The sequence below is a fragment of the Aspergillus brasiliensis genome, assembly GCF_001889945.1.
Source record: "Aspergillus brasiliensis CBS 101740 unplaced genomic scaffold ASPBRscaffold_14, whole genome shotgun sequence".
Lineage (NCBI taxonomy): Eukaryota > Fungi > Ascomycota > Eurotiomycetes > Eurotiales > Aspergillaceae > Aspergillus > Aspergillus brasiliensis.
The window spans coordinates 656,764-684,149 of NW_027137455.1; the positions used below are offsets into that span (position 1 = coordinate 656,764).

Genomic DNA, 27,386 nt, shown 5'->3' on the forward strand with positions numbered 1-27,386 from the left:
AATAATACCTTATTCAAACGCTCCCTCGCCTAGAGGGCTGTATTGAGATAGTAATATTAGTAGGCTTAATTATATAATTAGCTAGTACTACACTAGGTACCTCTCCTACGTGTCTCTCATGGTGTAACCTCTAGATAGTAATACAACACTCATATTTCTCTGCGTTCTTGCTTCCTACTAGTAGAACGCTCCCGACATTAGTTACCAGCCTAACCATGCCAATCTGGTATCTTGCGTTCCTGCATACTTCTTACTCCTTACATGCATCGGTATGCGAGACTGGGTTTCTTGGCATACATGTTGTTCGCCCATGATTGGAAAAGATTCTGCGGAGTCAGGTAGACAGGCAATTACAGGGATTATCTGGACCCGAGGATAAGGGTCGAGGTATGCAAGGCGTGAATTATTCAGTGATATGCAATTGGTTGATGTCATTGTGCATGAAATAGTTTTGTGTGGGGATGTGGCGGTTTTGCCTTTGAAGGGATGAAATTCAGTTTCATTGTGTAATGGGATGAGTGTGATAGGAGGGGCTTTTCTACTGTGGTTGTTTTTTTGTTTGGGAAGCAGACACGCGGTGATTGAGGCAATGTGTGAGGGTAGGGTGTACGGTGACTTGGGTTTTGAAAATCTGCTATCCCTGAGTAATCTGTATGCCGATGCCATGGATATGGTGGCCTTACCTGGTGCAGGCTGAAGTACGGAGTGGAAGGGTAGTAACGAGGAGTGATGTGCTTGATACCGCCAGTTGATGTCCCACTGGTCACGGGGTCAGGGACGAAACTTTGCCGTATTCACCTCTATACTAAATCGTACAGACACCAGAAGCTGCCTGATCATCTCATAACCAGTACTATGCAGTCGCGCCTTGGCTTATAGTTAGAGCGCTCCATCAATTGGAAGTTTGCATCAACCTTCCAGTCTTAGGTGTGCCAGAGAAGCTTGTTGAGCAGGCACTTTCCAATAGGTGCCCGGGCCTCCTTATTCAAATAAACCAGGTTTTGGGCCACCTTTGTGATGAAACTCCGCGCGGAAGGGCTGAGCAGTGGATAGGAATGATCCTCCATGAGAAATTCGTATAGATCGTGCGAGGAGCGTCTCCATATATCCTTGCTCTTGCTTAGAGCTTCGTTTAGGACTGGCAATTTGTCGGCGAAGGAGCGACGGAGGTCCGGGGATGATGCGTAGAGGGATTCTTGGAATATCACAGAAAGTATAAGTAAGCAGAGGATTGAGTCCTCTGTGACATTGGGCGAGGCGTTTGCTGACAAGTTCGAGAAAACCGCTAGAAAGGTTATCGTTTCGTGGATGTCAGGGTAAGCGGTCAGCCCTTGAGAGGCCATTGAATTATTCTGGTGTAGTCGAAGCTCGATTGCTGGATGCACGGTGACCGGGAAAAAGTACTCTGAGATCTCCCAGACATGCGCTGGGGAGGCATTTCTTGACGGCTCTGCCAGAGAGAACGCCCTATGTAATTCATCATTCTGATTAGCACACATAAGCAACAAGCAAGATTGAAGCCATTCATAACCCACAAGAAGAGAACCATATGAAGACGCCAACTCGATTGAAAATTCTCCACCCCACCCCTTGCATTTATAACGCTAACAAGGCCGTTTTTATGGGCACGCCATTGGTCATCGATGGCCCAGTATTTCTGAATCAGGGATGCCAGACCCAGATGAGTATTATGGATGTTTTAATTGGGATGTTTGGCCTCGGAGGTACTTACCTCAAACATTAGGAGACGTGCAATGGCTGTGATTGTCTCATCCTGTGTCGATCTTGTTTCATCGGCCAGCCATTTCGCGATGATGCCCACGGCGAGGGTTCTGAACTTTTCTGATTCTATCGATTTCGTTTGGCCTTGCCGATGAGCAACATGAGCTGCTGCATGAGCCATCAGGGCACAGAATGAGGCACTGTTCGATAAGTCCAATGGCAACCAGACATCACGTACGGGGTCGAACCCCGTACTCCGGGACAAGCCGGGACCAAAGCTAGCATGTAAATCGAGCCCTAGAACCATCTCATGGTCAGTTGCGTCAATCTGATCGGTGTTCCCTGCATTCCACTCACATGAAGAGAAGATCTCTTGATCTTTTGCGGACAGATCTATTGGGAATTTGGGGCCCGGCCCCTGAATGATCGAGGACTGCAGCCCGTGATCTACATCGGAAACTGGAGATTTCGCGTAAGCCAAACCAGATTGATGTTCTCCCTCTTGGGAATCAGAAGTTTGACCAAGAGACTCATCCTGCTGATGTCCTCTGCTCTCAGAGCTATAGTCCTTCGGCAGCAGTGTTCTAAGCTGAGGTCGAGGGGTTTGGGGGGAACTTTGAAGCGCTTGGTGTCTCCTTCTCCAGAACTGTCGCATCGCATGGCTGCGGGCGCCTGGCTGGTCCGTACCGAATACAAACTGGTACTCAGTGGGTGCTGAATCCGAGTCTTGGTCTTCGCTCATGATGCTGCTGTCGATGGGTATAGGTCATGCCGTGTGAAGCCGATAACGGGGTGGCCGTGAGAGCAAAATATATCTTAGGAGGACGCTGCTGAAGTTCGCTTTCCCGGCATAATCGAGGTTGATATGTGACTGGGTAGTTGGTTTTGAGGCTTTGACAAGGGGGTAAGAGGCGGGATTGACGAATGCACGGGGTGACGTGGTTTGATCTGGATTTAACAGCAGCGAAGGACACTACGTGCCCATCTCTCGTAGACCGGGGATCGGGTGCTGCCCGAATCCCTGTGCAGCTGGAACGAAAGTAAACATCATTTAACGTACCCTAAGGTACTGCTGCATGTCCTCCTGCCCTCTTTTCCCGTAGTGGACACCGTCGCGGCTTGAGACGCCGGGCTCAAATATGGCTTACAGCCATCCCCCGGTTATGTGGACGCGGTCGATGACCAAAATTAGTGCGGAATTGGACTTACTAGTCTCTCTTGGCCGGCAGATCCTCTGAGATTGGGAAAGTGAGAGGTCAAAAAGATCATATTACATGCAGCTGTCGGAGTCTCACGATCAAGCTGACAGGGAGGGGGTCCCTTTGCAGCCTTAGAGAGGGGCTTCAAGAGTTCGCACCAGTCAACAATCACCAGTCCGACTAGTCCCAAGAGCCATCCACTGGGGTTCTGATTGGCCGAATAGTGTTACCCTATTGGGTAATAGAATCTGGGTTCAGTGGACGGTCCGGTCCCGGATGCTTTCTGTACCTCGGGTGCCATTGCGTTGGGCCCTACCAGATCCCCGAGGTGCAACTACGGAGTACAACGGGTCCCATGAGTCCGGCTCCCGTAGATCACCGTGTCTCGGGCAGCATCTAGTATGTATAAGAACCGTGTGCTCGAGTGTCTGATGCATTAGACAAGAAGTATATGGCTAGAGGAGCATCGGGCTTTGAAGAGGCCGACTCGGGGTCTAGCGGTACCACGATTGCGTTCCATGCGCTTCCGTGGCCGCTACCTAGTTAGCAAAACCCTGTATATGTACGCGAAAGAGCTAGGTATGTCTCACCAACTCAACGGGACCCAAAGTCACACTACTGATCCCGCGAATCCTCCCAGCGGAAATAGTCTCCGTAACCCCAGCTAATTGTTAATCTGAACCTTTCCACTTTCCAGATGTTGTGTAGGGATTGCCAAGAAGTCGTGACGCACGGTTATCGAAGGGAGATTTGCAAGTTTGGGAACGAATTCTGTATGTATCTCTCATAAATTGGTTACTTAATCGGGATTGTATCCCGCTATCTCTGATCTCTAGGGGCAAGCTTTATGTTGCAAAGAGAACGATTGTGGACCGAGGGAATGCCGACTGCCTTCCGACACAGTCCCACCTTTTTCATCTGTTTCCAGCAATCCAGGATGCTATTCAGCTCTGCGCACTAGACTCCTGCCTCATATGCGCTTTTTGTTGACCATTTCCATCATGAGGGTCTTTTGTGGTGAAAACCATGCTATGCTAAAACACATGAGGCTAAATGATTAGACTCCGAGCTATAGACATCTATCGCCAATAGCCGGAGATGGCGCACTGGGTACTCGCTTGGGATCGTGCTAGGGAGCTCGCTTAATTCAACCTGCGCCATTATTCCGATCGCCTCCAACTGCACGATTAATGGCGTGATCCTGTGGCTGGTCGAATTTCCGATCCCAATGAACTAGCTTGTGGCCCTAATCCTATTTGCTGACCTCTCATGAGCTGTCATATTCCAACCTTAATTGTTTCAATTATAGTAGGGTCTTGGTATGGCTCTACAGCATGGGGGCTCTCTAATATGAGTTCCGATACAAGTCGTCGGTTAGGATCCACGCTTCAACGTGTATGAATGACATGACTTGTACATAACTTCTTCCCGTGGGCGTCTTGTGAGCAAAATCATTATAAAAAACTTTTCAACTAGATCAACCAGGTGTATTCCCTCCTGATTCAGAGAATTTTTTGCAGCTTTGTACCACTGTCGTGTCATCAGTGGACCTTCAGCTACCTGGACCCATGGTTCGCAAAGCCACTAAACCCGTAGCTTGGAGTTGGGACCAGCTTGTCATGGGAAAGGGTCCCGCCTGTTCTCATCTTCTCCAAATAACTCTTCATCTCCACTGCAATTGTCCAGGCCATTGAGAAGACTGAATTTTCATGCCCGAGAATAATAGCTCTGAGAGATGCACATCACTTCCATCTGAATTCGGACATCTCATGCATCTGGGGAAGCCCAACTCAACGACGATCCTTTCACACGAGAGTCAAGCCTCCAACCTCCATAATCACAGCAGCTTCACTCCATAATCTGCAAGACGCTCCCTTGCTTGTCTCCACCACAGTAGGCTTTATAATGTTAACGCACGAGAAACTCTCTGCATCTTGTCAGCAAAGCCAAAGCCGGCTAAACGTCGGGCGATGATCACGTCGGTTAACCTCGTCTCCAACATCGCCAGTCCCACCTCGCTTATCGCCTTATTCCCAAGATCACCAACCGGGCATATATGGGTTCTGTGCCGACGGGACTGGGGATCTGTGCGTCGGAGCTGTCACTTGAGCATGCCCCACAGTCCTGCTGAAAGCGTTCATGTACATTGTTGTTATTTGGGCGCTGACCCTGCCGTCCCTTTTGGGGGCCCTCAGGCCGAAATGACATGCAATCAGGACACCATCAGACCAGGATAGTCAGTGCTGAGTAACTGGCAAGCTCTAGAGTAGAATCCTTTCCAGTCCTTTTATGCCAGGTGTATGGCTTTTCCAGCAGACAACCACGTATAGCAGGATAAAAGTCCTAGGGGGTTCATGATGATTCTGGAGGACAAGAATCAACGGAAACCCTTTCCCGGTGAACCGTGTTTAGCCTCACAGACCAGACGCAAATTTCCACGTGCAATTTCACTGCAGTCAAGCTTTGACCTAGATGCTTACTTATCAGTTTGCAAATGAAGATGCTAACAAAGTTTTTCGAAACAGGAAATAGAGAGCCACCGAACATACAATTTCCCTTGCCCCTATACTTTGAGCAAATGGGACATCCACAAACATCACCTCTTCGCTCCACCTCTACAGCCGCGAGATATCCCTGACCTTCGCTCCTAACATCTCCCTCAAGCGACCATCAACTCTCCCAAACATATTCACCACAGCCTCCTTCAGCGGGCCCGGAACCTCAGCCAGTGTCTCCGCAACATTCGCAACCCACTTGTGCCGTTCCGTCTCATCAAAGACCCGATTCCAAAGGTCCCGTGGCTGAACAAAGTCCTCCTCATCGACGGGAATCTCATTCTGGCCTAACGCGAACGACAGGATCCGCTCTTCGTGCCGGACCTGAGCGGTATTTCGATTCACCACACCGGGCGACAGCGAGCTGCGCACATAGTTCGGATCCCCACCATAATTCTTGGTCACCGTGGCGAAGCCATCCCTCTCATACGGCGCGTAGACCGGACACACCGCGCGATTCGGCGGGAGCTGGGTGTAATTGACCCCCAGGCGGTAGCGTTGAGCATCGGGGTAGGCAAACATGCGGGCTTGTAACACTACATGAAGCCAGGGATATCAGTGCATGTTACACAACTCTGCAAGACAAGTATGTTCGAACCAAGGGGGCGAGACACCACCAGGAAGAGAATTGAACAACACAAATCAAGGAAATGCGATAAAGCAAGGAAGCAATCAATGGACACTTACTCGGATCAGGAGTGCCAGCAACCCCAGGTGCCATGTTCGATGGCGAGAACGCCGCCTGTTCAATCTCGGCGAAATAGTTTTCGGGCTATCACCACATGAATATGAGTTAGCACACAACATACTCACCATGCCATTAGGAATGGTAAAGACAACTCACATTCTTATTCAACGTCATCCTCCCCACTTCCATGAGTGGAAACTCCTTATGCGACCAAACCTTGGTAATATCAAACAGGGCCCTTCCGAACCCCTCTGCCCTCTCCGGCTCCATCACCTGCACATACAGCTTCCAAACGGGATACTCGCCCCGCGCAATGGCATTCCATAAATCCGTATGATGGAAATCGGCATCCACGCCGGCCATACGAGCGGCTTCCTGCCCGGAGAAATATTTCCCGTCCAGCTCCGGCCGGAAATGGAACTTGCAGTACCGGAAGGTGCCGTCGGGGGAGACCAGCTTGAATGTGTGTACGCCAAAGCCAGTAACGGTTCTGATGGAGCCTGGAATGCCTCGTGAGCCGAAGAGATGGAGCAATGCGTGGACGCTTTCGGGTTGGTTGGTGTGGAAGTCCCAGAACTGTGGTACACCCGGAAGGTTGGAATGATTAGTATGGTATGCAGTGGGGAGGATAGCAGATATATATATGAACAAAAGGGGTAAAGAGCATACCATAGTCCAATCCGGACGATTGGTGGCAGGATGCCGTTTATGGCTTCGATTCAGAGAGGGAAAACGGATAGGGTCGCGGACGAAGAACACGGGCTGTTTGTCTTCACTTAGCACACACACACTCTCTCTTCTCTCTCTTTCATTATGTTTCCTCCTTCCCATGACAGGAACAAGGCAAGTATGGAGGTATACATACGATATGATTTCCCACAATATCATGGTTCCCCTCTTCCGTGAAGAACTTGACCGAGAATCCACGCACATCTCGCACCGTATCCGCACTGCCCTTCTCACCCCCCGTCGTGCTGAGACGAAACAAAACGGGAGTCTTCTTCCCGATGCCATTGAGGAATTTCGCCGAGGTTAGGGACGATAAGTCGTTGGTCACTTCGAATTCGCCCCATGCGCCGACGGCTTTTGCGTGGACGACTCTACCGAGGTTTGGTGGTTAGATAGGTCAAATCGGGGGTGGGTAAGGGATTATATGGTGGAGGATGGGCACGTACCTTTCTGGAATCCGCTCACGATTAAAGTGAGCCAGAGTCTCCAGGAGAAGAGTGTCTCCTAGGGTTGTGATGCCTCCACCGCCGATGGTGGGCAGGGTGGTGCTCACAGAAGGGTCATAGATAGGTTGGCCTGGCTGGGTTAGAGTCTAGAATTGAGGGTAGGATCAAGGGAAGAACCTTCTGCCAGGGTATACACCGGTCTGGACATGATGAAATACTGTTCTCGATGTTCAGGTATACTATACTGGTCTATTGTGGTAGCGACGTCTTGGAGACCCGGTCCAGCAGTGGCTGGTCTGGCCGTATATATACTGGGAGGGAATGTTGCCTGTGAAGTCCATGATGAATCACAAACCAGAAATCGCTCATGTCCCTCACAACCAAGTCACTCTCCAATTCGATGCCAGACGAGCAGAATTTCAGCTGTATAGAATGGTGAGGGGAAAGCATGAGACCAGGAATCTATTTCCGACCACTTTGAGGAGTTATTTTTGCAGCTGGCGGTGACCGAGTCAATGCCGACGCCGGTCCGAGTCAGTGCCGACCGCTGGCCGAGTTTCCTCCTCACGAATGTTTTGTTTTCCCCTCAGAGGCTTTTCTTCCCCTCGTCTTGATCTCCAATGCTGTCATTATGGATAGAACCGCAGTGACTGACAGCATAACATTATCAATTGACTAATCTGACACTGTATAACCATGGATGGGAAGAAGATGGCGTGGTGATGTCTGTTGACTCTCTGACAGCTGGAGTTCCGTGGATGCCGCTTTGCCGGTCAGGGCCAGCTACTTTTTACCCTCACATCAGAGCTGTCCATAACTCAACTGGCATTTGATATGCCCCCGCATGAGGGGTAAAATAATTATAGATTCAGTGAAAATCTGATTCACTGTCTAGACCTTGGAGATCGGATCGACAATGTCATCCCAGCCTCAGCAGAACGGTGGGCCTCCCCTCACCGGGCGCTGCCGAATCCACTAAGCCTGTCTCAGGCACCGAAGCTGCATAATTCTTGACTATACGGCGATGATTCGGATGTCGGCAGACGCAGAAAACACTTCAACGAGGGGAATGTGGAAGATGTGGAAGATGTTGAATATAAATATGATGGATATATCGCTGCTACATGCTCTCTTTGCTTCATCATCATCACAGATCATCTCATTGCATCTTTACTGTTCTTCACCCTTCTAATCATCATCTCTTTCAATCCCATTCAGCATCATGGCAATGGTATCCAACGGCAACGAATACGACTTCATCGTCGTCGGAGGTGGTACAGCAGGCAATGCAGTCGCAGGTCGCCTCGCTGAAAACCCAAACGTCCGCGTCCTGGTCGTCGAAGCCGGTATTCCCAACCCGGACCAGGTTGAGGAAATCACCACTCCCTCCAAAGCCTTCAACCTCCGAGGCAGCAAGTATGACTGGGCCTACAAGACCACCATGATCAAGCGTGACGACTACGAGCGTGTCGAGAAACCCAACACTCGTGGCAAGGCTCTGGGTGGAAGTTCTTGTGCCAACTACTTCACCTGGATTCCCGGCTCCAAGCCCACCTTCGATGACTGGGAAGCCTTTGGTGGCCACGACTGGACCTGGGACAACTGCGTCGAATACCTCCGCAAATGCGCCACCTATCATGATGACGAGAAGCTCTACCCGGCCGAGCTCAGCAAGATCGGCACCGGAGGCCCCGTCCAGATTGCCCATGCCGACTTGGTCCCGGAGATGCAGCCCTTCCGTGACGCACTGACCCAGGCGTGGGTCTCCAAGGGCGAGAAGCTGACCGAGGACATTTACTCGGGTGAAATGCGCGGTCTCACCCACTGCGTGGACACCATCTACAATGGCCAGCGCCAGGGCAGCTTCCTTTACCTCAAGGACAAGCCGAATGTGACGATCCTCTACGGCGCCCACTCAAAGCAGCTGATCATCGACCCCATCACTCGCGTCTGCTCCGGTGTCACCGTCGTCAGCGAAGCCTACAACACCGAGATCAGCGTCTACGCCAGCCGGGAAGTCATCCTCTCGCAGGGTGTCTTCGAGACCCCCAAGCTCCTGATGCTCAGTGGAATCGGCCCAGCTGCAGAGCTCGCCAAACACAACATCACCCCCATCGTGGAGTCTCCCCACGTCGGTCAGCATCTGCTCGACCACCCCATCGTGCCCTTCGTCCTCCGCCTCAAAGACGGCTACGGTCTGGAAGACCACATCCTCCGCCCCGGCCCCGCCAACAGCGCCGCCATCGCCCAGTACAAGAAGGACAAGACCGGCCCCATCAGCTCTGGACTCCTGGAACTCGTTGGCTTCCCACGCATCGACCAACGTCTCGAGCAATACCCCGCCTACCGCGAAGCCAAGGCAGCCAACGGCGGACTGGACCCCTTCGGACCAGCCGGACAACCCCACTTCGAGCTCGACTTCGTGGGCATGTTCAGCACGGCCTTCCAATGGCACTACCCCGTCCCGGAAGAGGGCAACCACATGACGGTGATTGTCGATCTGCTGCGGCCCCTGTCCGAGGGTGAAGTGACGCTGAACAGCTCGAACCCCTTGGTGCAGCCCAACATCAACCTGAACTTCTTCGGCAATGATCTCGATATCCTGGCCATGCGCGAGGGTGTCAGATGGACCTATGACCTGTTGACCAGCGGTGCCGGGTTCAAGGATCTTGTGCTGTCCGAGTACCCATGGAAGATGCCTCTGCAGTCTGATGATGAGATGAAGCGCGCTGTGTTGGATCGCAGCCAGACTGGATTCCGTACGCCCCCCTCATTACTCCCATTTCACTAGGAAGCCATACTGATTATGATGATAACAGACCCATGCGGCACTTCCCGTCTCTCCAAGAGCATCCACCAGGGTGTAGTCGACTCGAAGCTCCGCGTGCACGGAGTGCGCAATCTCCGTATCGCAGATGCCTCTATTATCCCTGTGATTCCGGACTGTCGCATCCAGAACTCGGTGTACATGATTGGCGAGAAGGTGTGTATTTTCTTTAACGAGAAGTGGAAGAACTAGTGGATGCTAATGAGTAATCTAGGGCGCGGATATTATCAAGGCCGATCACAAGGATCTGTACGAGTCGAAGAACATTCCGTATTTTGTTTCCAGCCGGTTGTAAGCAGTTATGAGTTATCCGGATTTGAAATTGTTATGAGAATATGGGGGATTATATAGAGAAGCATACGTAGTATTCTTGCCTTGTGTATTGCTTTAGTTCTAGCATCGCTAATTGATTCGAGTTGAATGAACCTGTTAAAAACAGAAAAAGCGACATGGTCTATAAATCTAAACATAACTAAAACATAAAAAGAGCAAAGCTTAACATGATCAGATCTGGTAAAACCCCTTCTGCCTCCAAAAGCCCAGCAACTTGTTCAACATCCCCACATCAAACGGCACATATCTAATCCCCGGCGCATCCCTCAGCGCCGCAACCGTATTGGAACAATCAAAGCGCACCGTATTCCTATGCGTCTCCAACCACGACATCCCATCCAACACCGTCTCCTGCAACAGTGGCATCAACGGCATCAACGGATTATCCGGACCAGCCCGTTCCTGCAGCAAACGCACCCAATCCCAATATCCCACCATCCCAACCGAATATCCCGCCTTATTCATAACCCGACACGTCTCCTCCAGATCAACCGAGTCCACCGCATCAGGAGCAACCAGATTATACGTCTTTCCCAGATTGCCATTATCAGCAGCGACATGCAGCATCGCCTCACACACATAATCCACAGACACATACTCCATCCGCTGATTCGGCAGATGCGGGAATGTACCCACCTGGATACATCCCATGATGAACCGAGCGAAGAAGTCATCCGGATTCCCACACCCCTGCTCGACATCACCGAGAATGAACCCCGGACGGAAGATCATCGCTGCCAGACCGTGCTCGCGCGCCCGACGCACCATCATCTCCGAGACCCATTTCGTGGCCGCGTACCCCAGCTCATATTTCAGCGTAGGGAGATGTGGCTCCAGCGGGCCATCTTCAAGGACCTTCTCCGTTCCGAGGACATGGCCCGATGGGCCGAAGACATCAATACTGGACATGTACACGAACGCCTTGCGGCGGCCGCAGGTCGCCACTTCCATGACGTGGCGGGTTCCGAGGACATTCGCATCGTAGTGCGCGGCATACGGCTCGAGGTAGTTGACCTTAGCGGCGAGGTGGAAGACCACGCTGGCCCAGTTGGTGAGCCAGGTGAACATGTCCTCTGTGAGACCGAGATGTCGTAGGGTGATGTCGCCGTTGAGGACGGTGAGTTTGTGGATGCAATGCGAGGTTTTGTCCCAGAGGTTGTAGCGCTCGAGCACGGCTTGGACTCGTTCGCTGGCGGAGATGCCGGATTTCCCGCGCGCCAGGCAGACGACTTCTTTGACGGTGGGCATGGCGAGGCAGCGGCTGAGGAAATGGGCGCCGACGAATCCGGTGGCGCCGGTGAGGAAGATGCGGCCTTCTTCGCCGGCTTGCCAGTTGGGCACGGTGGAGAGGTCGTCGGCGGTGTGGGTGTCTGCCATCCAGCGGTCGAGGTCATTGAGGTGGGAATCTTGGTTGGAGTTGGAGTTGGAGTTGTCGATATAGTTGGCGAGGTCGATTAATCGGGGGTTGGCGTATAAGGTGCGCATGGAGATGGTGTTCCCGAATTGACTCCGGATTCGGGAGATCGCTGCGGCTGCTTGAAGGGACGATCCTCGGAGGGTGGAGAAGAAGTCGTCGTCGTTGTTGATGTGTTGTTGGCCCAGCACGGAGGTCCAGATGCCGCGGAGGATACTGACTGTTCTGTTGGGGGTTTTGTCTACTGGATGGGTAGCTTCGGTCTCGGTACGATAGACGGTATACTGCTTTGCCAATGCCTTGCGATCCACTTTGCCGTTGTCTGTCAGGGGATAATGAGTACAGAAGACAATATCCCGCGGCACAGCGTAAGCCGGCACCTTTTGCTCGATAAACTCGAGCATCCCTTTCGCCTTGATAGTGTTGGCATCGGCCGGGATGAGGAAAGCCACGAGAAAGGCTTCGTCTTTGGCCGTCTCCGGCTGGATTTGTATTACCGTCGCGGCCAATAACTGGTCACTGGAAAGAAAAAGTTGCTCGATCCCGCCGAGTTCAACGCGGAAACCGCACTGTTTGACCTGCAGGTCTGCACGACCAATGAACTCTAGCAAATTTGGATTGTCGGGACGCCATCGGGCAAAGTCCCCTGTTCGGTAGAGTCGGTACCCTGCTTTATCGACGAAGAATCGCTCTCCATTTTCCTTGGGGCGTCCGATATACCCGGCTGTCAGGCCAGGTCCGCCCTGGAGTATCTCGCCGATGCTTCCTGGCTTAGTTATGATATTGAGGCTGTCATCAGCAAGGAAAAGCCTTGAATTGCCGAAAGGAGAACCGATGCTGATGCTGGCGTGGTGCAAGTCTTCTAGGGTTACTGGGTGCATCGTGGACACGATTGTGATCTCAGTAGGGCCATATGCATTCCATAGATGCTGGGGTGGATTCGCAGTCCCGAGGACAGCCTTCATGGCGGGCATATTAGCTACTTCGCCAGCAGTGAGGACATGTCTCATTCCAGAAAACGCAGTGGGACAGGCCCCTGCAATTATGGAGAATAGTGCAGCGGTGAGGAACGACACGGTAATATTTTTCTGAGCGATGAAATTCTTCGCTTCAAACGGGTCCGTAATAATTGATCGGGGCACAATGACCAGCGTGGCGCCTGACACTAGAGGGACGAAGATCTCAAAGATGGACATATCGAAGCCCGGGTTGTTCAATACACCCATGCGGTCCGATCGCAGAAGCGGCGTAGCGGGACTGTTGAAGATGAGATGGAGGATCCCACTCTCTGGTATCTGAACTGCTTTGGGTTTGCCACTAGAACCCGAGGTATACAGAATATGGCTTCGATATTCACATCGTGGCATTCCGTTCAGCTGTACACGCTTGACGCTGTCCGACTTGGCTCTGATTGAAACTGTGTTGGGATGATATTCCCCGCTGATGGGGATAATGACCATGTCATCGTCAATGTTCGGTGTATGGTTCGACAGGATGTATTTCGCGCCGATGTCTCTCAGCTGGCTCATCAAGCGACTAGCTGGAATGGAGGGCTCTAGAGGGACACATGTCAGGCCTGCCCGAATGACAGCGAGCTGGGCAATGATGGTCTCACTGCCCACCCCTTGCAAGATACATATGGGCTCCTCTGGAGGTAGGTCCAGGACTACTAAAAGGGATGCGATGCGCTGGACTTCACGGTCGAGGTCTGAGTATGACCATTGGTCTTCTCCATCATCTATTGCGATGGCTCCCGGATTAATAGCAACATTATGAGAGAAGTGCGAGTCCATGTCTCTGCTTTGTATATCGGCCGTACAAAAGCGCTGTATGACCTGACAAAAAGGTCAAGAAATCTTCAATGTGCCCGTAGAATATCACTATTGAAAATAGCTATTTGTTTCTTACATCCCGGCCATATTTAAAAACACTGTCACTCTATTGATAGGTACTATCAGATGAAATGACGTTTGCCCATGCGCACATTATGACGAATCTCAGCACCCATACTCCCTCAAAGTTGTTGGAAGAAATCCCAGCCTCTCAGAGCGCAATCAATGCGCACAGATCATTATTCCTCCAAGGCTGATGTGCCTGTTGCTGTCAGTTGTCGGAATGATAGTCAAAGATCATACCCCACGAGGAAGGTATACCTAAAAAAGAACAATGATGTATGCGAAGTCTAATTCTACGCTAATGCCCCGTGACAGGTTCCCCTTGTGGCTGGATGAGAACCATGGGTATGGTGCAGGAAATCATGAAAGAGCCAGGATTGAGTTTGATTTACCGGAAGGAACTTGCCACGTAGCGACCAGCTTGGAAGTTGCATCGTAAACTCGCTGATTTAAAGTTGAATTGGAAGACTGTCTTTTGCTGTGTTTCTCAGGGGGATCAATCCAATGACCGGTTGCTTCTACGGAGCCTTGATTGCTTGAGATCAAGCAAGCTTTTTGGAGTTGTACTATTGTCATATTAGTCAAGATCTGAAACTACACACAATAACCAGGTTGGCAATTGCTGCGCTGTTCCCTATGGATGCTATTGCGGGTGATCTCTCCGTCATAAATAAGTGTAATGTGGTGTCGACTGCGCCTCGGGGTGGACAGATACCATCTGAGCATGCCTGATTTCCTTTTGAGTTTTGATGGTGTCTCGTGGGTGCGTCTCAGCGTTCAAGCGTCCTTTCTGCGAGCCGTCCACTGAAACGCACAATGCGAGGCAATCTGGAGATAGATAGATAATGAAGAGATTACAGGTTTTGGGCGTAAGGGACGTCGGAGTCGATGAAGTGAATACACATGAACTGTGGATAAGAAAATGACAGTGACTAATACTTCGTCTGCGCTTTTCGTTCACCCGCCAGTGCAAGATTAGGGCTCTCACGGCCAACGCCGACAATGAGACGGAGACTGACAAACAAATCTGTAGATGATTCCTTCGTTGTCAGTATAACGCCGCATATTTCCTAATAGTGCGATTGAGACTAGGCGGCTTGCATGATATGGCTCCTGGTAGCACTCCATTGTTCGCAGCCGCAAATTGTTCTATATCCTCAAGTAGGCTTCAAGTTGCTAAGGTTTGATTCACTATTCACCGGAGGGATTTTCCTGCATCAATGACAGAAAAATACCGAGTACGATGTACCTATAACTACCCTCTTACGGTCACCTTTCTCAGTATTCTTTACTTGTATTCTTTATCTTCGTTGATCCAGCAGCATCATTGCAAGCTCCTTTCCTGCTTCGTCCCATCAAATCTATCCGTTGTCATGCCCGAAGTCAGTTGCAATCTGGGAAAGCTCCCCCGCGAGTTACTGTTACAGTGTGTTCAATATATAGACCACCCATCCGTCGCCCATTTATCAAGCACCTGCAGGGATCTCAAAGCACTTCTACGTGAAAGATACGTCTGGGCGGCATCGCAACATGCAACTACAGAGATTGAGTATAGAGTCAGCTCTCGGGGCTCCCCTGGAGATATGTACCAAAATGTGACCCCCCGAAATAGAGCTAAAGTGGGAAGACGGACGATGACTCGAATCGAAACCGTGGTTTTAGATAATCGCCGGAGCACTCTCGAGGCCTACCTTGATGCAGGCATCGATCCTAATATGCTAGCAGCAAGACACGGATTTGTATCGTTACTATTCCTAGCCGCTACTTCGAATCACAGTGACATTGTCGAATTGCTACTCAACAGGCGGGCCAACCCCCGGCAGAATTATGGATGTTGTCCATCAGATTGGTCTATATTGGACCAGCTGGGGTGGTATTACCAAGCCCACAGGCCGGGGGAGAATTGGGAGAAAACAGCTTTATCATTCCTCGAACGCGGTGCCAGTTTTTCAAGCCTCGGTATGGCGGAGCAGCTATGCAGCATGCCAAATGCCTCGCATGTCCTTGAGGTTGCGATCGGAAATGGTCTGGATATACGAAGCACATTTACAGAAGATGGAGAATACACATTTGAACGCGGCACCGAGAGGGTCGGCGTGTCTTTCCTACACATTGCTGCTGCTAAAGGCACCCCCGATTTGATGAAGACCATACTCGATCATGCGCCAGAGCTAATGAATGTTTGTGTAACTGTTGTCTACCCAAACAACCCACCTCCCCTTATGCTCTGGCATCATCTACAAAGCTATAAGGTTCTCTGTCAAAGGAGCACCACTCAATACCATCCGCCCCTAGACGCAGCAGTCGAAAGAGGTGATGCGAGAAATGTTGGCTATCTGCTCGAAAGGGGAAGTGAAGCAACTTTTCTATCCTTAGAAGGTGCAATCAAGGTGTCCAATACAAAACCAAACACATGGCACGTGGAGGATATCGAAGAGCCTGCCGACAGTGTGGAATGGTTAGCATGGAAGGTCCAATGGGCCGATTATGTGCAGATAATTGCAGGCAAGCTTGACCTGGACAGCAAGGAGGCTGCTTTGAGTCTCGAGCGGATCTTGGCTTATGCTTCATGGTGGGCTCGAAACGGAGACGGAGATGATGGAAGATTATATCTTCCTGGTCTGTTTAGCAAAATGAGCCTGCGTAACCGGTTACACTACACGCGCAGACTGGAGTTGGAGAGCTATGTACAGAGTTTGACTGCAGCGAGGAAGAAAATCAAAGAGCTCGAGGGCCAGCTGGAGCTCGAGAACAAGCGTAAGCGCTTGAAGCCCAATCGTCGGCTGGCTGGAAGAAATACGCTATTTAGAGATAGGTCTATCACTTCGGAAAAGCTCGAGTATGTTGGAAAAGAAGTGGAAGGGCTTGAACAGATCCTGGAATTGAGGCGCGAGGCTCCCTTGTTTTCAATATAGAGACTTGCTGATATCTGCTGTGAATGAAGTAGTTCCTTTGACTCCATTCTAGTTGTGCTCATATAAGGCAGAGTGCCTTTCGACGATAAATGATAGACCCAGTAGATTGGCTATAATCGATGCATTTACCGCTGTCACTTTTATCAGCTGTCTCTATATCAATTTTCCCAGCGACCTAACCTATCAAGTAGAACCTCTTATATATCATTAACCAAGGCGTAGGTAGCTTCAGTTAAGCAAAGAACCAGGTGTATGATGTCTACATGATATGATCTATAGCATCGGACATGGGCCGATCTATATGCATTGGGGCAGCATAAGCTGGCTCTACAATAGTTTGTCTTGTGATGAAATACCTATCAAGCTCGGAATTTTACCAACGATGTATGAGAGCTTGGGACCATACTATCAGCTAGAAAAAGGTAGGTTCCAAATACAGAACCCTGTTCCTGAATACTGGTTTGCCAAATTCCTATGTATCCATCTTGGTACGAAAAGAAAACTCGACAGGTAATTGTGGATGGCAGCATTAGTGGATGTCCTTAGAACGCTTTCGCGGGCCTCTCCGTCGCTTAGCATATCAGTCTGTCGCTGTAACGACATATAAGCCTGAAGTAGGATAAAACTTCGGTATCTTGCGAACTAACCTGTCTATTGTTTATCGTCCATATGTGAGAATGCGGAAAATGCCATGCACATGAGAGTATGCACCGAAGTGCTCAAGCGTAGTGATGGGGTTCATCAGTTAGCAACAAAGAGACGCGAGCTGGAGATGTCGGGACAAAGGACCACAAGGTCGGGCACTTATTTGTCTTTATAATCCGGCGGGAGAGAGTGATGAAAGAGCATCATATGCCACCGGAAGATCTCTCCTTACATGCAGAAGTGAGATGACATGATGCCATCAACAAAGATAATGTGATGTGATCTCTTATGAATTTTCTATTGTACTACTCAAACTCTTATTCGTCTCCTCAATTATCTAATGTACATCCGACATATCAAGGTCCTACCTAGGGAGATATGCCTTTGACCGCGTGGTCACCTTCCAAAGCCTTAAAGCGAGCCAGATGTCACTTTCTTGCAATAGGAAATCTCCAGTATAATATGTGACTATTGTTATTTTCGAAACATTATTCAACACACCTAGACGAGCCATCTGTTATATTTAAGCGCCAATTTGATGCCCCATCTAACACTTGCTTCGGATACCCATAACGACCCAACTCGAATATCAATCCTGCAACTCCAGCTTTCACCCTCTTCTCAGCATCATATCTATCAATCAGAATGTCAGAGCCTGGATGCCCATTTGAAATTCTGCCCGTCGAGCTGTTTTTTGAGTGTGTGCATTATTTGGATACCGTGTCTGTTGTCCACTTGTCGGAGACCTGCAAGAGACTTAACTCAGTCCTCCGTCGCAGCTGCACTGAGCGAGTATCAGAACATGCCTTTGAGTATATTGACGCTGAAATAGATACCTATTCTGGCAGGCATGTTGAGGTGGATGATTCTACAATCAAGGAAGCCCTGAGCCGGCCTAGAAAGACAGGCAGCTCGTCTGTGGATGTGGATGTGTTTTGCTCGAAGGCGAATCGCTGGGAGAGGATCACATGTGTGCGTATAAGTCGAATAGAAGATGTCATCAAGAAGAGGATGTATAGCCGTTTAAAGTCATTTCTGTCGGCAGGCCTTGATCCTAATTCAAATATACGTGGCGACCACGACGACGATCGCTACAAATGCAACGATGGCGACGAATACAACGATGGCGACGAATACAACGATGGCGACGAATACAACGATCGTGACGAATACAACAAAGATTGGAGCGAATACGACTGTTGGGACGAATACAACCATCGAAGTTCACTGTTGCTTACAGCTACAGATCGCAATGATGTCGAAGCGGTCAAGATTCTGCTACAATACGGTGCTAAGATGAGACGACCATACGCTCGAGAACGCCGACCATGTACTCTGGAAAACCTGCTGGGATACAGGCTAGATATTTGTCCACTAATGACAGGGGTCTTCCTGGATGCAGGTGTCAGACCCTCCTCTGTCTATGTCGTTGCCGCACTATGCCAGATGGGCGGGTCCTCAAGCCCGTTGATTGAGTTCATATTGAACGAACGTCTAGACGTTCACTGCACATACTCGGGAGAACTAGAATACACGGAACTTACTGATGCAACATTACTACATATTGCTGCTGCCAGAGGCGATCCGGAACTCCTGGAGGCGATCATCTCTCGTGCACCAAACCAACTTCACGCTCGTGTTCTAGGGAAGAGCACTCCCCTAGGTTGGCCCTTTCTTCCTGGCTCACGCCCTTTTCCGCCTGAAGAACCTTCGGAGGAATGGTATGACCTATACTCCCCGATGAACATGGCTATAGGGTCAGGCCGCACAGACAATGTCAAATTTTTGATCGAATGTGGTTGTAAAGTTGATTTACAGTCATTTGAATGGATGTGGTATTTCGCATGTAAAAGTCCTGACATTTGGCTGGACATTTTTGATTCTATGGCAGCTAGAATTAATTTTGACTCGCCAGAAGCTATCCCAGTGATCCAAAGATGTGCTGAGTCTTTCCCAGTTGAGAATTTTTATCCTTTGGATAAATTCTTCCAGAAAGTCTGCTTACCGTCTTTTCTCGGGAATATGAGTCTTCGTACTCGTGCCCAGTACCTTGACAAGTTTAGTTTCGCGGCTTATGAGGCGGATCTGGATGAACTAAGGCATGACATTTCCCGGTGTGAAGTCGCTCTTCATGATGAGATACAAGGGGAAGGGGAAACTGGGGTAAGTGAAGCGGATACACCAACAGACTGTCTTTCTCGACTGGCGTACCTTCGACAACGTGAGAAGGTGCAGCATGAAATAGTAGAGTTGCTGAAAGAGGCTACGCTTTATTGTGAATCTCCGAAGCGTCTCACCGGGATGGATGAGGGATGCTAGAATGGCCGTTGATTATTAACTCAAAAAGATGGAAACGATGTTTAGAGGGTATAGATATGCGGACACTATGTACATTCAGTGTTCATTCTGTTCTTCTGAAATGCCAAACTACTTCTGTCAAGACGAAATTCTATTCTATTCGAGACTTAAACCCCAAGAAAAGGTACACTAAGTTGACAAAATGAGCAGGCTCTTAAGTATGTTTCGCCCAGCTTGTTTTCAGTTACTCAAGGTGTGCTTGGTATAGTATCTTCACTCGCTACAGTGGCATCCATCATTTGCAGCAATGCCAGGCCTTATTGCACCATACATGAACTACTCAGCCTAGCAGTAGATCGAACAGTACGCATGCACGTGTATAATTGTAAAATGACGGTCATAAAATGGTAGACTGCTACCTCGGATATGACGATTGTTGGAAGATCGGGTGTTTTGTGGGCAGGATGGGCAACAGAATCTGTACTGTCCATAGCAATAGATCATGATGAAACAATAGGAACTCAAGTAGCAAAGGCTTATAAAGTTAGTTCTCCACATCTTCAGTTGAATCAGTCTTCTCTGATAGTTCTCTCTTCTACGAACACATCTGCTTTGGTGATAAGTTCCCTGTAGTCAGGAGTAGCAAACCCCCCACAAACGTAAATGGCCGGAAATTGCATGCACAATATCCGGTGACCCTTCAGGCGATCACCCTCGCCGTAGGATAGATTCAGTTTGGTTTCCGTATCTGAAGGGTCGTAAAGCTCTCCGATATCGAGCAAGTTCCGAAATTCCACCTGATAATCATCCATCGAGAGCTGCACAGAGAGCTCCGCAGCTTCAAGATATGCTGCCTCCAAGAACTCCTCGACAAACTCCGCCGTCCCTTCTTCCGGAGTCTTAAGTAGCGGTTTCAAAAGTTCGTGATCCAGAACTTGCTGGACCATTGCCTTGACCATGCGTTTCCGGCGCGACATCATTCTTTCGGCAAAGTTGTTCCGAGGACCCATGACCGTTTCGTTGCAAAGGCGGGCTGTCCATAGACGCCAGGATTGAGCCAATGTCACTCGCTTGCCGTCTATACAAGATGGTTCTGTCAGTCATGGTGCCCAAGGTGGAGGGAGGAAAGACCGCCTTACCATTGTCGAAATCCTTCAGTAATTCATAGAGTACCGTGCCGCAATGAGTGGACTTGGGTAAGATTTCCTCATCGTATTCGGTTCCTTGTCCTGGATGGGGGGCAATGTACCAAAAGGGATTTGTAAAAAACCGCTCAAGACAATCTTTGACTAGGAACATGGTGACCAGTTCAACCCCAAAGACAGGCCCCAGCTTGACCCCAGAAAGTATCTCGCACATGTCAACTTGAGCGCAGTAGCCATCCAGGCGCCTGACCAAGTCTTTCTGGTAGCTCTCTGGAAGGCTTGTCAAGACCGTGGTTTCTTCAATCGCAAAATTCTCCGCCCAATTCTTCAAGGAGGTATACATAGTAAAGAAATGCTCTGCATACTTGTCGTCTGACATGCAGCCCCAGTCACCATGCTTGCCAGCCAAGTACTGGTATTCGTGCAGACTTTTAGCCATCCTGGCGTTGAGGTCGTCCACATCTCTCTTCGCATCTTGGTATAGTTCCCTGATCTCTCGATACTTTTTGTTTCTTCGGGCCTGTCGCATTCTCCTTTTTTTCTGCTGCTTCTTGATTCTTTTGTGTTGTTCAGTCATCTCTCGATGTTGCTCCTGGAACTTGCGACACTTGTCCTTCATCTGTCGGCACTTCTTCAGAATCCTCTGGTGTTCCTTCTTCAAAGCATTGATCTCATCCTGTGCCGTTGTCGCAACATCAACCTCGGTATCGTGGGCATCATCTGTCTCGGGATGATGAGCATCTTCGGTGTCAGTCGGATGAGCAGCCCTAGGCCCGCTGGGTCGCGTGCCATTTGTCTTGGTAGGCTGAGAAACCTTAGTCTCGGTCGGACCAGCGTCTTCAGTGCCGAGATCATCGACATCGACGGTCTTGGGAGGCCGAGCACCTTCAGCCTTGGCAGGGTTGAGTACTCGAGAGCGCAGTGATCTCCGCAACGTGGAGGGGTCCATATTTTCTCTTGCTGTCCGATACTGTCTCGCGCCCGAGGGAGGCTTGTACGATGGGTCTGGAGGGCATTTGAACGCAGATTTCTGAATGTGAGACTTTAGAACCATATCTCTATCCTGATGTGGGATAAAAAGGGGGGAAACGTGAGTTTGGTCTTTGTAGTCACCTTTGTGTTCCTTCTTCCTTGTTTCGTTCCGTTTTTCGCCGCCATTGCAGATAAGAGAGTCAAATGTGACTGACTTTGTGGCCGTACCAAAGAGGGGTGCTTAGCAATAGAGAGCAATACAGGTTTGATGAACGAAGCTGCGCAGGCGTGTCAGGGTTTAGGAAGTTGGACAGGGGAAGGGAGGAGGAGGGGGGGGACGGGGCGAAGGTCGCAAGCCCTTGTACAGAACTAAAAATGAGGCAAAGGCTAGACCAGCCTTCAATTGGACACACGCACTCCGATTGTCCTACATCAGGTCGGGTGATAATATCGGGTTGTTGCAGCGTCCCATTGTTGGTCAATGGGGCAAGGAAGTCGTTACACGACCCCCTCATCCTAGTCCTACAGTCCTTTGTTAGTCAGAGAAGGGATCGTGTAACTACCCTCAAACAAAGGAATGTCCAGAAGGGTAGGGGCAATGGATGGCTCTTCCATCGTCCTGGACTCGAACTCGACAGAAATTCAAGCTTCCATGGGTAGATGGCGATGAGGGTTAAATTTAGTACCCGTCACCTTCTGGGACCATCCTTTTGAGGCTGATAACTAGTACATGGAAACCAATTGCCACTCCCCCGAACAATATGCGCACGCACAGTCAGTCCGAGCCATCAAATACACGGTCGAACAAAAGTACTAAAACACCAAGGGCCCAACTTCGGAGACAAAAAGAATAATGCCGACCCAGACAAGTCTACTTGTCACACCTCTGGCTGTTGTGTTACGGGCCAGCATTATTAGCACTTTTGGGGGGGTGATAGATTCACTCCGCCACCATCGTGTAGAGTTGTCTTGCTCTTGTGCAAGGCATGCTGGCCACACGTAACAGCCATTGCATCGTATGACTCCAAGTAAGCCTGAAGCTCAATCAGAATATCTCATATGGAGCTCTCCTTAAGACATGGCCGACCCCAGCACCATTTAGAAAATGCAAACCCTTACCCCCTCCCCCCAAATATCGACATCCTCCTTCCTTAGTGCTGTCCTTAGTTACCCCAGCTTCGAACATGCTACTCCTTAATTGAGGTACTTCAGTTATATAGTCAACACGATGGCTGAAAACGCCGATTCATCAGCAACCATAGTTGTGGGACTGGATTTTGGCACCACATATACAGGCACGTCGCCAACACTGATACTTTGCTTACGCGTGACAGAACACCGTGCTAACAGTGCATACCACTAGGCATTGCGTACTCGATAAGAATTGTTTCCGGGCAACAGCCAGAGCACACCATACAGCAAGCATGGCGTGTAAAAGATCAAGATGGGCATGTTAGCGACTGGCCTGGTGACAAGAGGATGCTAGCAGACGGGAAGGTACCTTCAGTCGTGGAGTATGAGCGGAACGACCGCGGGAAACCCGTTCTGGTTCGGTGGGGGGACTCGGTGAAGGAAAACAATAACGAATGCTCATTTCTTTTTAAGCTCAATCTTGAGGAGAACTTGGATAAAACCAGGTTTCCTTATTCGATACTGAATTCAGTGGCGAGCAAAGGAGTCTTCTACATACCAGATGGCAAGAACGAACGCGATGTTACTCAAGAGTATCTCAAAGAAGTGTGGGATTGGGCCAAAGTGAAAGTCCGGGCCGCAACCCGCCAGAGAATAGGCGACTTCCGGGGCTTTCAGTATCCAGTACATTTCACCATCACTGTTCCGGATTCCTGGACAAGAAAAACCCGCGCTTTGATGGCAGAAATTGTCCGTGGTGCCGGACTACCAAGTGCCGAGAGAGATACGTTAACCGTTATTCCCGAGCCAGTGGCAGCGGCTGTTAAGATACTATCTGAATTACCAGACAACATGGTAATGGTAAGCTGTTTACGCTCCCTCCTCGCCGTTGATATGGCTGACAACTGGGTGGACGGATCAGGAAAATGACGCCATAATCATATGTGATATTGGCGGCGGGACAGTTGTGAGTTTCACTCCTACTTCTGCTAACTGCTCTTATATACTTTCCTTGCTACGTTTGTCACCAATGTCATTCAAAGTGGTTGCTAATATCTTGAATCCTCCAGGATGTCGGATCAGTTATCATTCTCCCAACAAGGCACAGACGTTACATTAGACAGCCACAGCCCGTCGGAGGTATTCGCACTTTCACTAAGAATGTCCATAAGAACAATGCTGAGTCTTCACATCAGATAACTCCGGGATGCTATCGGCAGAAGCAGGGTTTTACCGCACAATGGTGACCAGATTTGGCGAAGCATTCAGGAACAAGCCCTTGGAGGATATAGGGTCATACACCCCCTTTATCCACGCTTTCCGGGCTCATTTGCAGAGTTTCACGGCCGATAAGGCGCGGACGTCCAGCCTACGCTTTACTGTACCTCTCGAACTGGAATTAGGCTATGATAATCCCAACATCTATGATCGTGGAAGAGGAAATATCAAACTGACTAGTCAGGACTTACGATCATTCCTTGACCCTGTGGTCAGGGTGGCTGTAAACCTAATCGAAAAGCAGGCTGACGTTGTGGCTAAAGCCGGTTTTGGCTCCGGGTTGAAGGTAAGGTTCCCTGGATGCTGGAGGCACGAGCACATGGTGACCCAGAGGAGTGACATTATGTACAGCGCGTTTACTTGGTCGGCGGCGGGGCGAAAAATGCCTACATCAAAGACACGATCACGACCGAAATACAGAACCGGCGTGGACTAACCGTCGACACTCCTGGCAATCCGTGCGTGTACTGAGCATTCGAGCTGACATGAGACTGTGCCAACTAACGCTTACCAGACAGCTAGCGGTTGTCTATGGCGCCGCAGCCTACAGTCAGAGACACGTACTATCAATCCACCACTGCCCACTCCACATCGGGCTCTGTGGTAATCAGCCGCACCGTAGACAAGATCAGACCATACGAGACCCTGTGGACGGTAGTGAGAAACGTTGCGGGTTAGTAACCTGGGTACTCAGAATGGCAAGTCTACCATCTACACTTCCTTTTGTAGCAGAGTGTACTAACTATGCGGTGCCTGAAGGATGAGAAGTATGACGAGGGCCCGGTGCGACCACTGGACTTCATCGAATATTTCCTTAACGGGGCCATCCCATCTACCCGTTACATGGATATCTACCCATCCAACGCTGAAAATCCACCTCAAGCCGTGTTTGGTTCGTCAACCTGTCTCCTTGTAGATATTTCATGTGTCTTAACCATCTTAGGCTTGCCCCCTATCAAAAATGCCATCAAGATCCGTTTCGGGGACGTTCCGGTAAGGTTGAGGGAGAACAGAATAATCAATCAGCAGATGCAGTGTAGGGTTCGTTACAAAGTTACTACGACTTTCCTTCCCATTGAGAACAGACTTGAGTTTGAGGTAAAAGTTGGCAATCAAGAGATTGGACGCCACGGCATCGACATCCCGTATTCCTGAGAAGATCCGTTTCTCTCTTAACATTTTCTCCGCACTCCCTCTCGCCTCTGACTAAAAGCAATGTTTGCATTTCCTTATATCAGCTCTCACACTACTTCGTTCAAGTTTTTAACCAAATTGACACCTTGCTCTCTCTCTCTCTCTCTATCTTTCTCTTTCTGTGTGTGTGTTTCTTTTCTTATGTGATTTCTATGTTCTATTGCTTGCTTGAATTTCCCTTTTTGCTGTTCTGTCTTTTTCTCCTTCGTGCCTGTTTTGAATGTTATCTACCCAGAATGACCAATAGTATCAACATTTGCTTAGCTACGATGAGAGCCCCACAGAAAATCGTACTTCCGAAGTGTAATGGCTGTTCTCTTCCTCATCCAGCTAAACCGGAAGCAATGTGGGACATACGAGTTTGTTGTGCAACACCGGGGAAGCGGGACTGAGTGGCGAAGACGCAGAGGCTACACAGACTTTCCATAGCGCCTTTGGAGGCCTCGTGATGTTTCACAAGTCGTTACTGTCCACCACCATGTTGATTGATCGAATCTTGGGCGATCCCAGCGTAGACTGTGGCAGGCCAGAGGCTGGACGCGTCGGTCGGAGAGTATTGCAGATAGTTGCAGAAGGATATGTGTATCTACCGCGGGCGTGCATTGGAACATTGTACTCCATGGTGTGATGAAATCATTCCTGCACTTCAGGATAGTCCTAGTAGGGTATGTGGACATTGTTTTTGTTTTTGAGTATGTCGACAAATGCTAGGTAGATGATGTCACCTAGTTATTCTCGGTGGAGACATATTCTCCTTCGACAACCGCAGCTCATACTATAGAATTCAATACTTGATACCTCTGAGATTTATTGGTAGTATCTGAGCACTCCTAGGCTCTCAGTAAATTAACCTTTTTTTTTTTTTTTTTTTTCTCTTTTCTTTTCTTTTTTTCTCCCGCCAAGTATGTACTCCGTATAGACTACCTAACCTTAACTATTTTTATCACCGAGGCAAGACGGGACGGCACCTGACTGTCGGCTTCCTTGGCATCCGGAGTATCTATCTACCTTGGGCCTTGACTTGACGGCAATGGCGGATATGGGTAAAATGCGCATTTGATTCATCTCTTCCGTGGTCATAATAGTGGAGGATTTGGTCGTGATACATCGCTATCCCTGTGTCGGGGCGAATCCATGGGGTCGCACCGTGATTGACCTGAAACCTGCCCACTTCCTCCGCCACAGCAACATCCTACATGGGGTGTTGAGTAAACAGAATGACCAGGTAGCAAGCAACACCACTAGAGTGATGGCCTCGATGAGTCCAGTGGCCTCGATGAGTCGAAAAACCGGACTCGACCCCAGCCATGTGAGTCACGTGATTGACTGACATCGCGGGTCGTACAGTTTCCACGGCCTCCTATTGGCTGGCGCGCTGCCGGATGTCCCCGGAAGCCAGCCACTCACCCTGCAAACGATATTCCCCGGCCCCTTCCTCCTCCAACTCCACGGGGACTCAAATAACCTGACAAACAGTGGTCAGTGACACCCCGATCGGTGATCATGCACATCCACTCCACTGGAAACTCTTGGTGCTTGCTGCACGCTGTAACAATGATGGGATCGGATGACTGACCGGGGTTGGATTGTATCCTGGTCCATCCGGCAGCCTGCGGGGTGCCGAGGATGGGGTGGCGGCAAAAAGACCCTACCAGTCGTAGTCTAGATTGGGGAGGACGAAGCCTCCTCCAGGCTCCAGCCACTGCTACATAGACTACTACTACTACGGAGTAGTCAGTAGTCAAGTGAGCGATGGATAGGGAGTCTACCAGGACCGGCCCGCATGATGCCAGAACGCCAGGCAATTGGTGGCAAAGAGGCGGTCTGGCCAATGCATCCCCCAAATCCCTGTCGGGGGTTCCTTCACCCCCGATTGCCGCTTAACAATCACGGATACTGGCTGCATCAATTCTTTCACAACCACCACCACGAAGCTATTCACCATGCACTTGACTGCACTGGGCTACCCTGGAGGGGCACGGTCCTCCCTCCCAGCTGCT

General features: G+C 49.9%; 8 protein-coding genes across 8 annotated transcripts; 4 read left to right on the plus strand and 4 right to left on the minus strand.

Annotated features, from left to right (window-relative positions):
- Positions 1 to 438: 438 nt before the first annotated feature.
- Positions 439 to 2,953, minus strand: ASPBRDRAFT_210427 (uncharacterized protein). The gene is made up of 5 exons (XM_067621904.1): positions 2,080 to 2,953; positions 1,733 to 2,019; positions 1,536 to 1,657; positions 684 to 1,467; positions 439 to 631 (listed from the first exon to the last, which is right to left on the minus strand). The coding sequence occupies exons 1-4, from the start codon at positions 2,462 to 2,464 to the stop codon at positions 924 to 926; spliced, it is 1,338 nt and encodes a 445-aa protein (XP_067475268.1). The 5' UTR covers positions 2,465 to 2,953; the 3' UTR covers positions 439 to 631; positions 684 to 923.
- A 2,543-nt stretch (positions 2,954 to 5,496) lies between these two features.
- Positions 5,497 to 7,547, minus strand: ASPBRDRAFT_160814 (catalase; the record flags this gene model as incomplete). Its single annotated transcript, XM_067619478.1, has 7 exons — positions 5,497 to 6,012; positions 6,164 to 6,248; positions 6,321 to 6,740; positions 6,834 to 6,926; positions 7,030 to 7,264; positions 7,340 to 7,469; positions 7,517 to 7,547. The coding sequence occupies 7 exons, from the start codon at positions 7,545 to 7,547 to the stop codon at positions 5,537 to 5,539; spliced, it is 1,470 nt and encodes a 489-aa protein (XP_067475269.1). The 3' UTR covers positions 5,497 to 5,536.
- Positions 7,548 to 8,466: 919 nt separating this feature from the next.
- ASPBRDRAFT_68720 (GMC family oxidoreductase) lies at positions 8,467 to 10,508 on the plus strand. Its single transcript, XM_067629005.1, has 3 exons — positions 8,467 to 10,098; positions 10,159 to 10,322; positions 10,381 to 10,508. Exons 1-3 carry the CDS (start codon positions 8,562 to 8,564, stop codon positions 10,459 to 10,461), a joined length of 1,782 nt encoding a protein of 593 aa, XP_067475270.1. The 5' UTR covers positions 8,467 to 8,561; the 3' UTR covers positions 10,462 to 10,508.
- Positions 10,509 to 10,670: 162 nt separating this feature from the next.
- Positions 10,671 to 13,706, minus strand: ASPBRDRAFT_33860 (uncharacterized protein; the record flags this gene model as incomplete). The annotated part of the gene is made up of 1 exon (XM_067623166.1): positions 10,671 to 13,706. The coding sequence occupies one exon, from the start codon at positions 13,704 to 13,706 to the stop codon at positions 10,671 to 10,673; it is 3,036 nt and encodes a 1,011-aa protein (XP_067475271.1).
- A 1,475-nt stretch (positions 13,707 to 15,181) lies between these two features.
- On the plus strand, positions 15,182 to 16,723 carry ASPBRDRAFT_134301 (uncharacterized protein; the record flags this gene model as incomplete). Its single annotated transcript, XM_067618594.1, has 2 exons — positions 15,182 to 16,003; positions 16,061 to 16,723. 2 exons carry the CDS (start codon positions 15,182 to 15,184, stop codon positions 16,721 to 16,723), a joined length of 1,485 nt encoding a protein of 494 aa, XP_067475272.1.
- Positions 16,724 to 18,379: 1,656 nt separating this feature from the next.
- Positions 18,380 to 19,687, plus strand: ASPBRDRAFT_134914 (uncharacterized protein; the record flags this gene model as incomplete). Its single annotated transcript, XM_067618658.1, has 1 exon — positions 18,380 to 19,687. One exon carries the CDS (start codon positions 18,380 to 18,382, stop codon positions 19,685 to 19,687), a length of 1,308 nt encoding a protein of 435 aa, XP_067475273.1.
- Positions 19,688 to 20,158: 471 nt separating this feature from the next.
- ASPBRDRAFT_160818 (uncharacterized protein) lies at positions 20,159 to 21,501 on the minus strand. Its single transcript, XM_067619479.1, has 2 exons — positions 20,806 to 21,501; positions 20,159 to 20,744 (listed from the first exon to the last, which is right to left on the minus strand). Exons 1-2 carry the CDS (start codon positions 21,428 to 21,430, stop codon positions 20,236 to 20,238), a joined length of 1,134 nt encoding a protein of 377 aa, XP_067475274.1. The 5' UTR covers positions 21,431 to 21,501; the 3' UTR covers positions 20,159 to 20,235.
- A 1,403-nt stretch (positions 21,502 to 22,904) lies between these two features.
- Positions 22,905 to 25,443, plus strand: ASPBRDRAFT_331019 (Hsp70 family protein). Its single transcript, XM_067623080.1, has 9 exons — positions 22,905 to 23,078; positions 23,147 to 23,775; positions 23,837 to 23,881; positions 23,985 to 24,054; positions 24,111 to 24,478; positions 24,544 to 24,650; positions 24,707 to 24,890; positions 24,952 to 25,084; positions 25,136 to 25,443. Exons 1-9 carry the CDS (start codon positions 23,012 to 23,014, stop codon positions 25,345 to 25,347), a joined length of 1,815 nt encoding a protein of 604 aa, XP_067475275.1. The 5' UTR covers positions 22,905 to 23,011; the 3' UTR covers positions 25,348 to 25,443.
- The last annotated feature ends 1,943 nt before the right edge of the window (positions 25,444 to 27,386 follow it).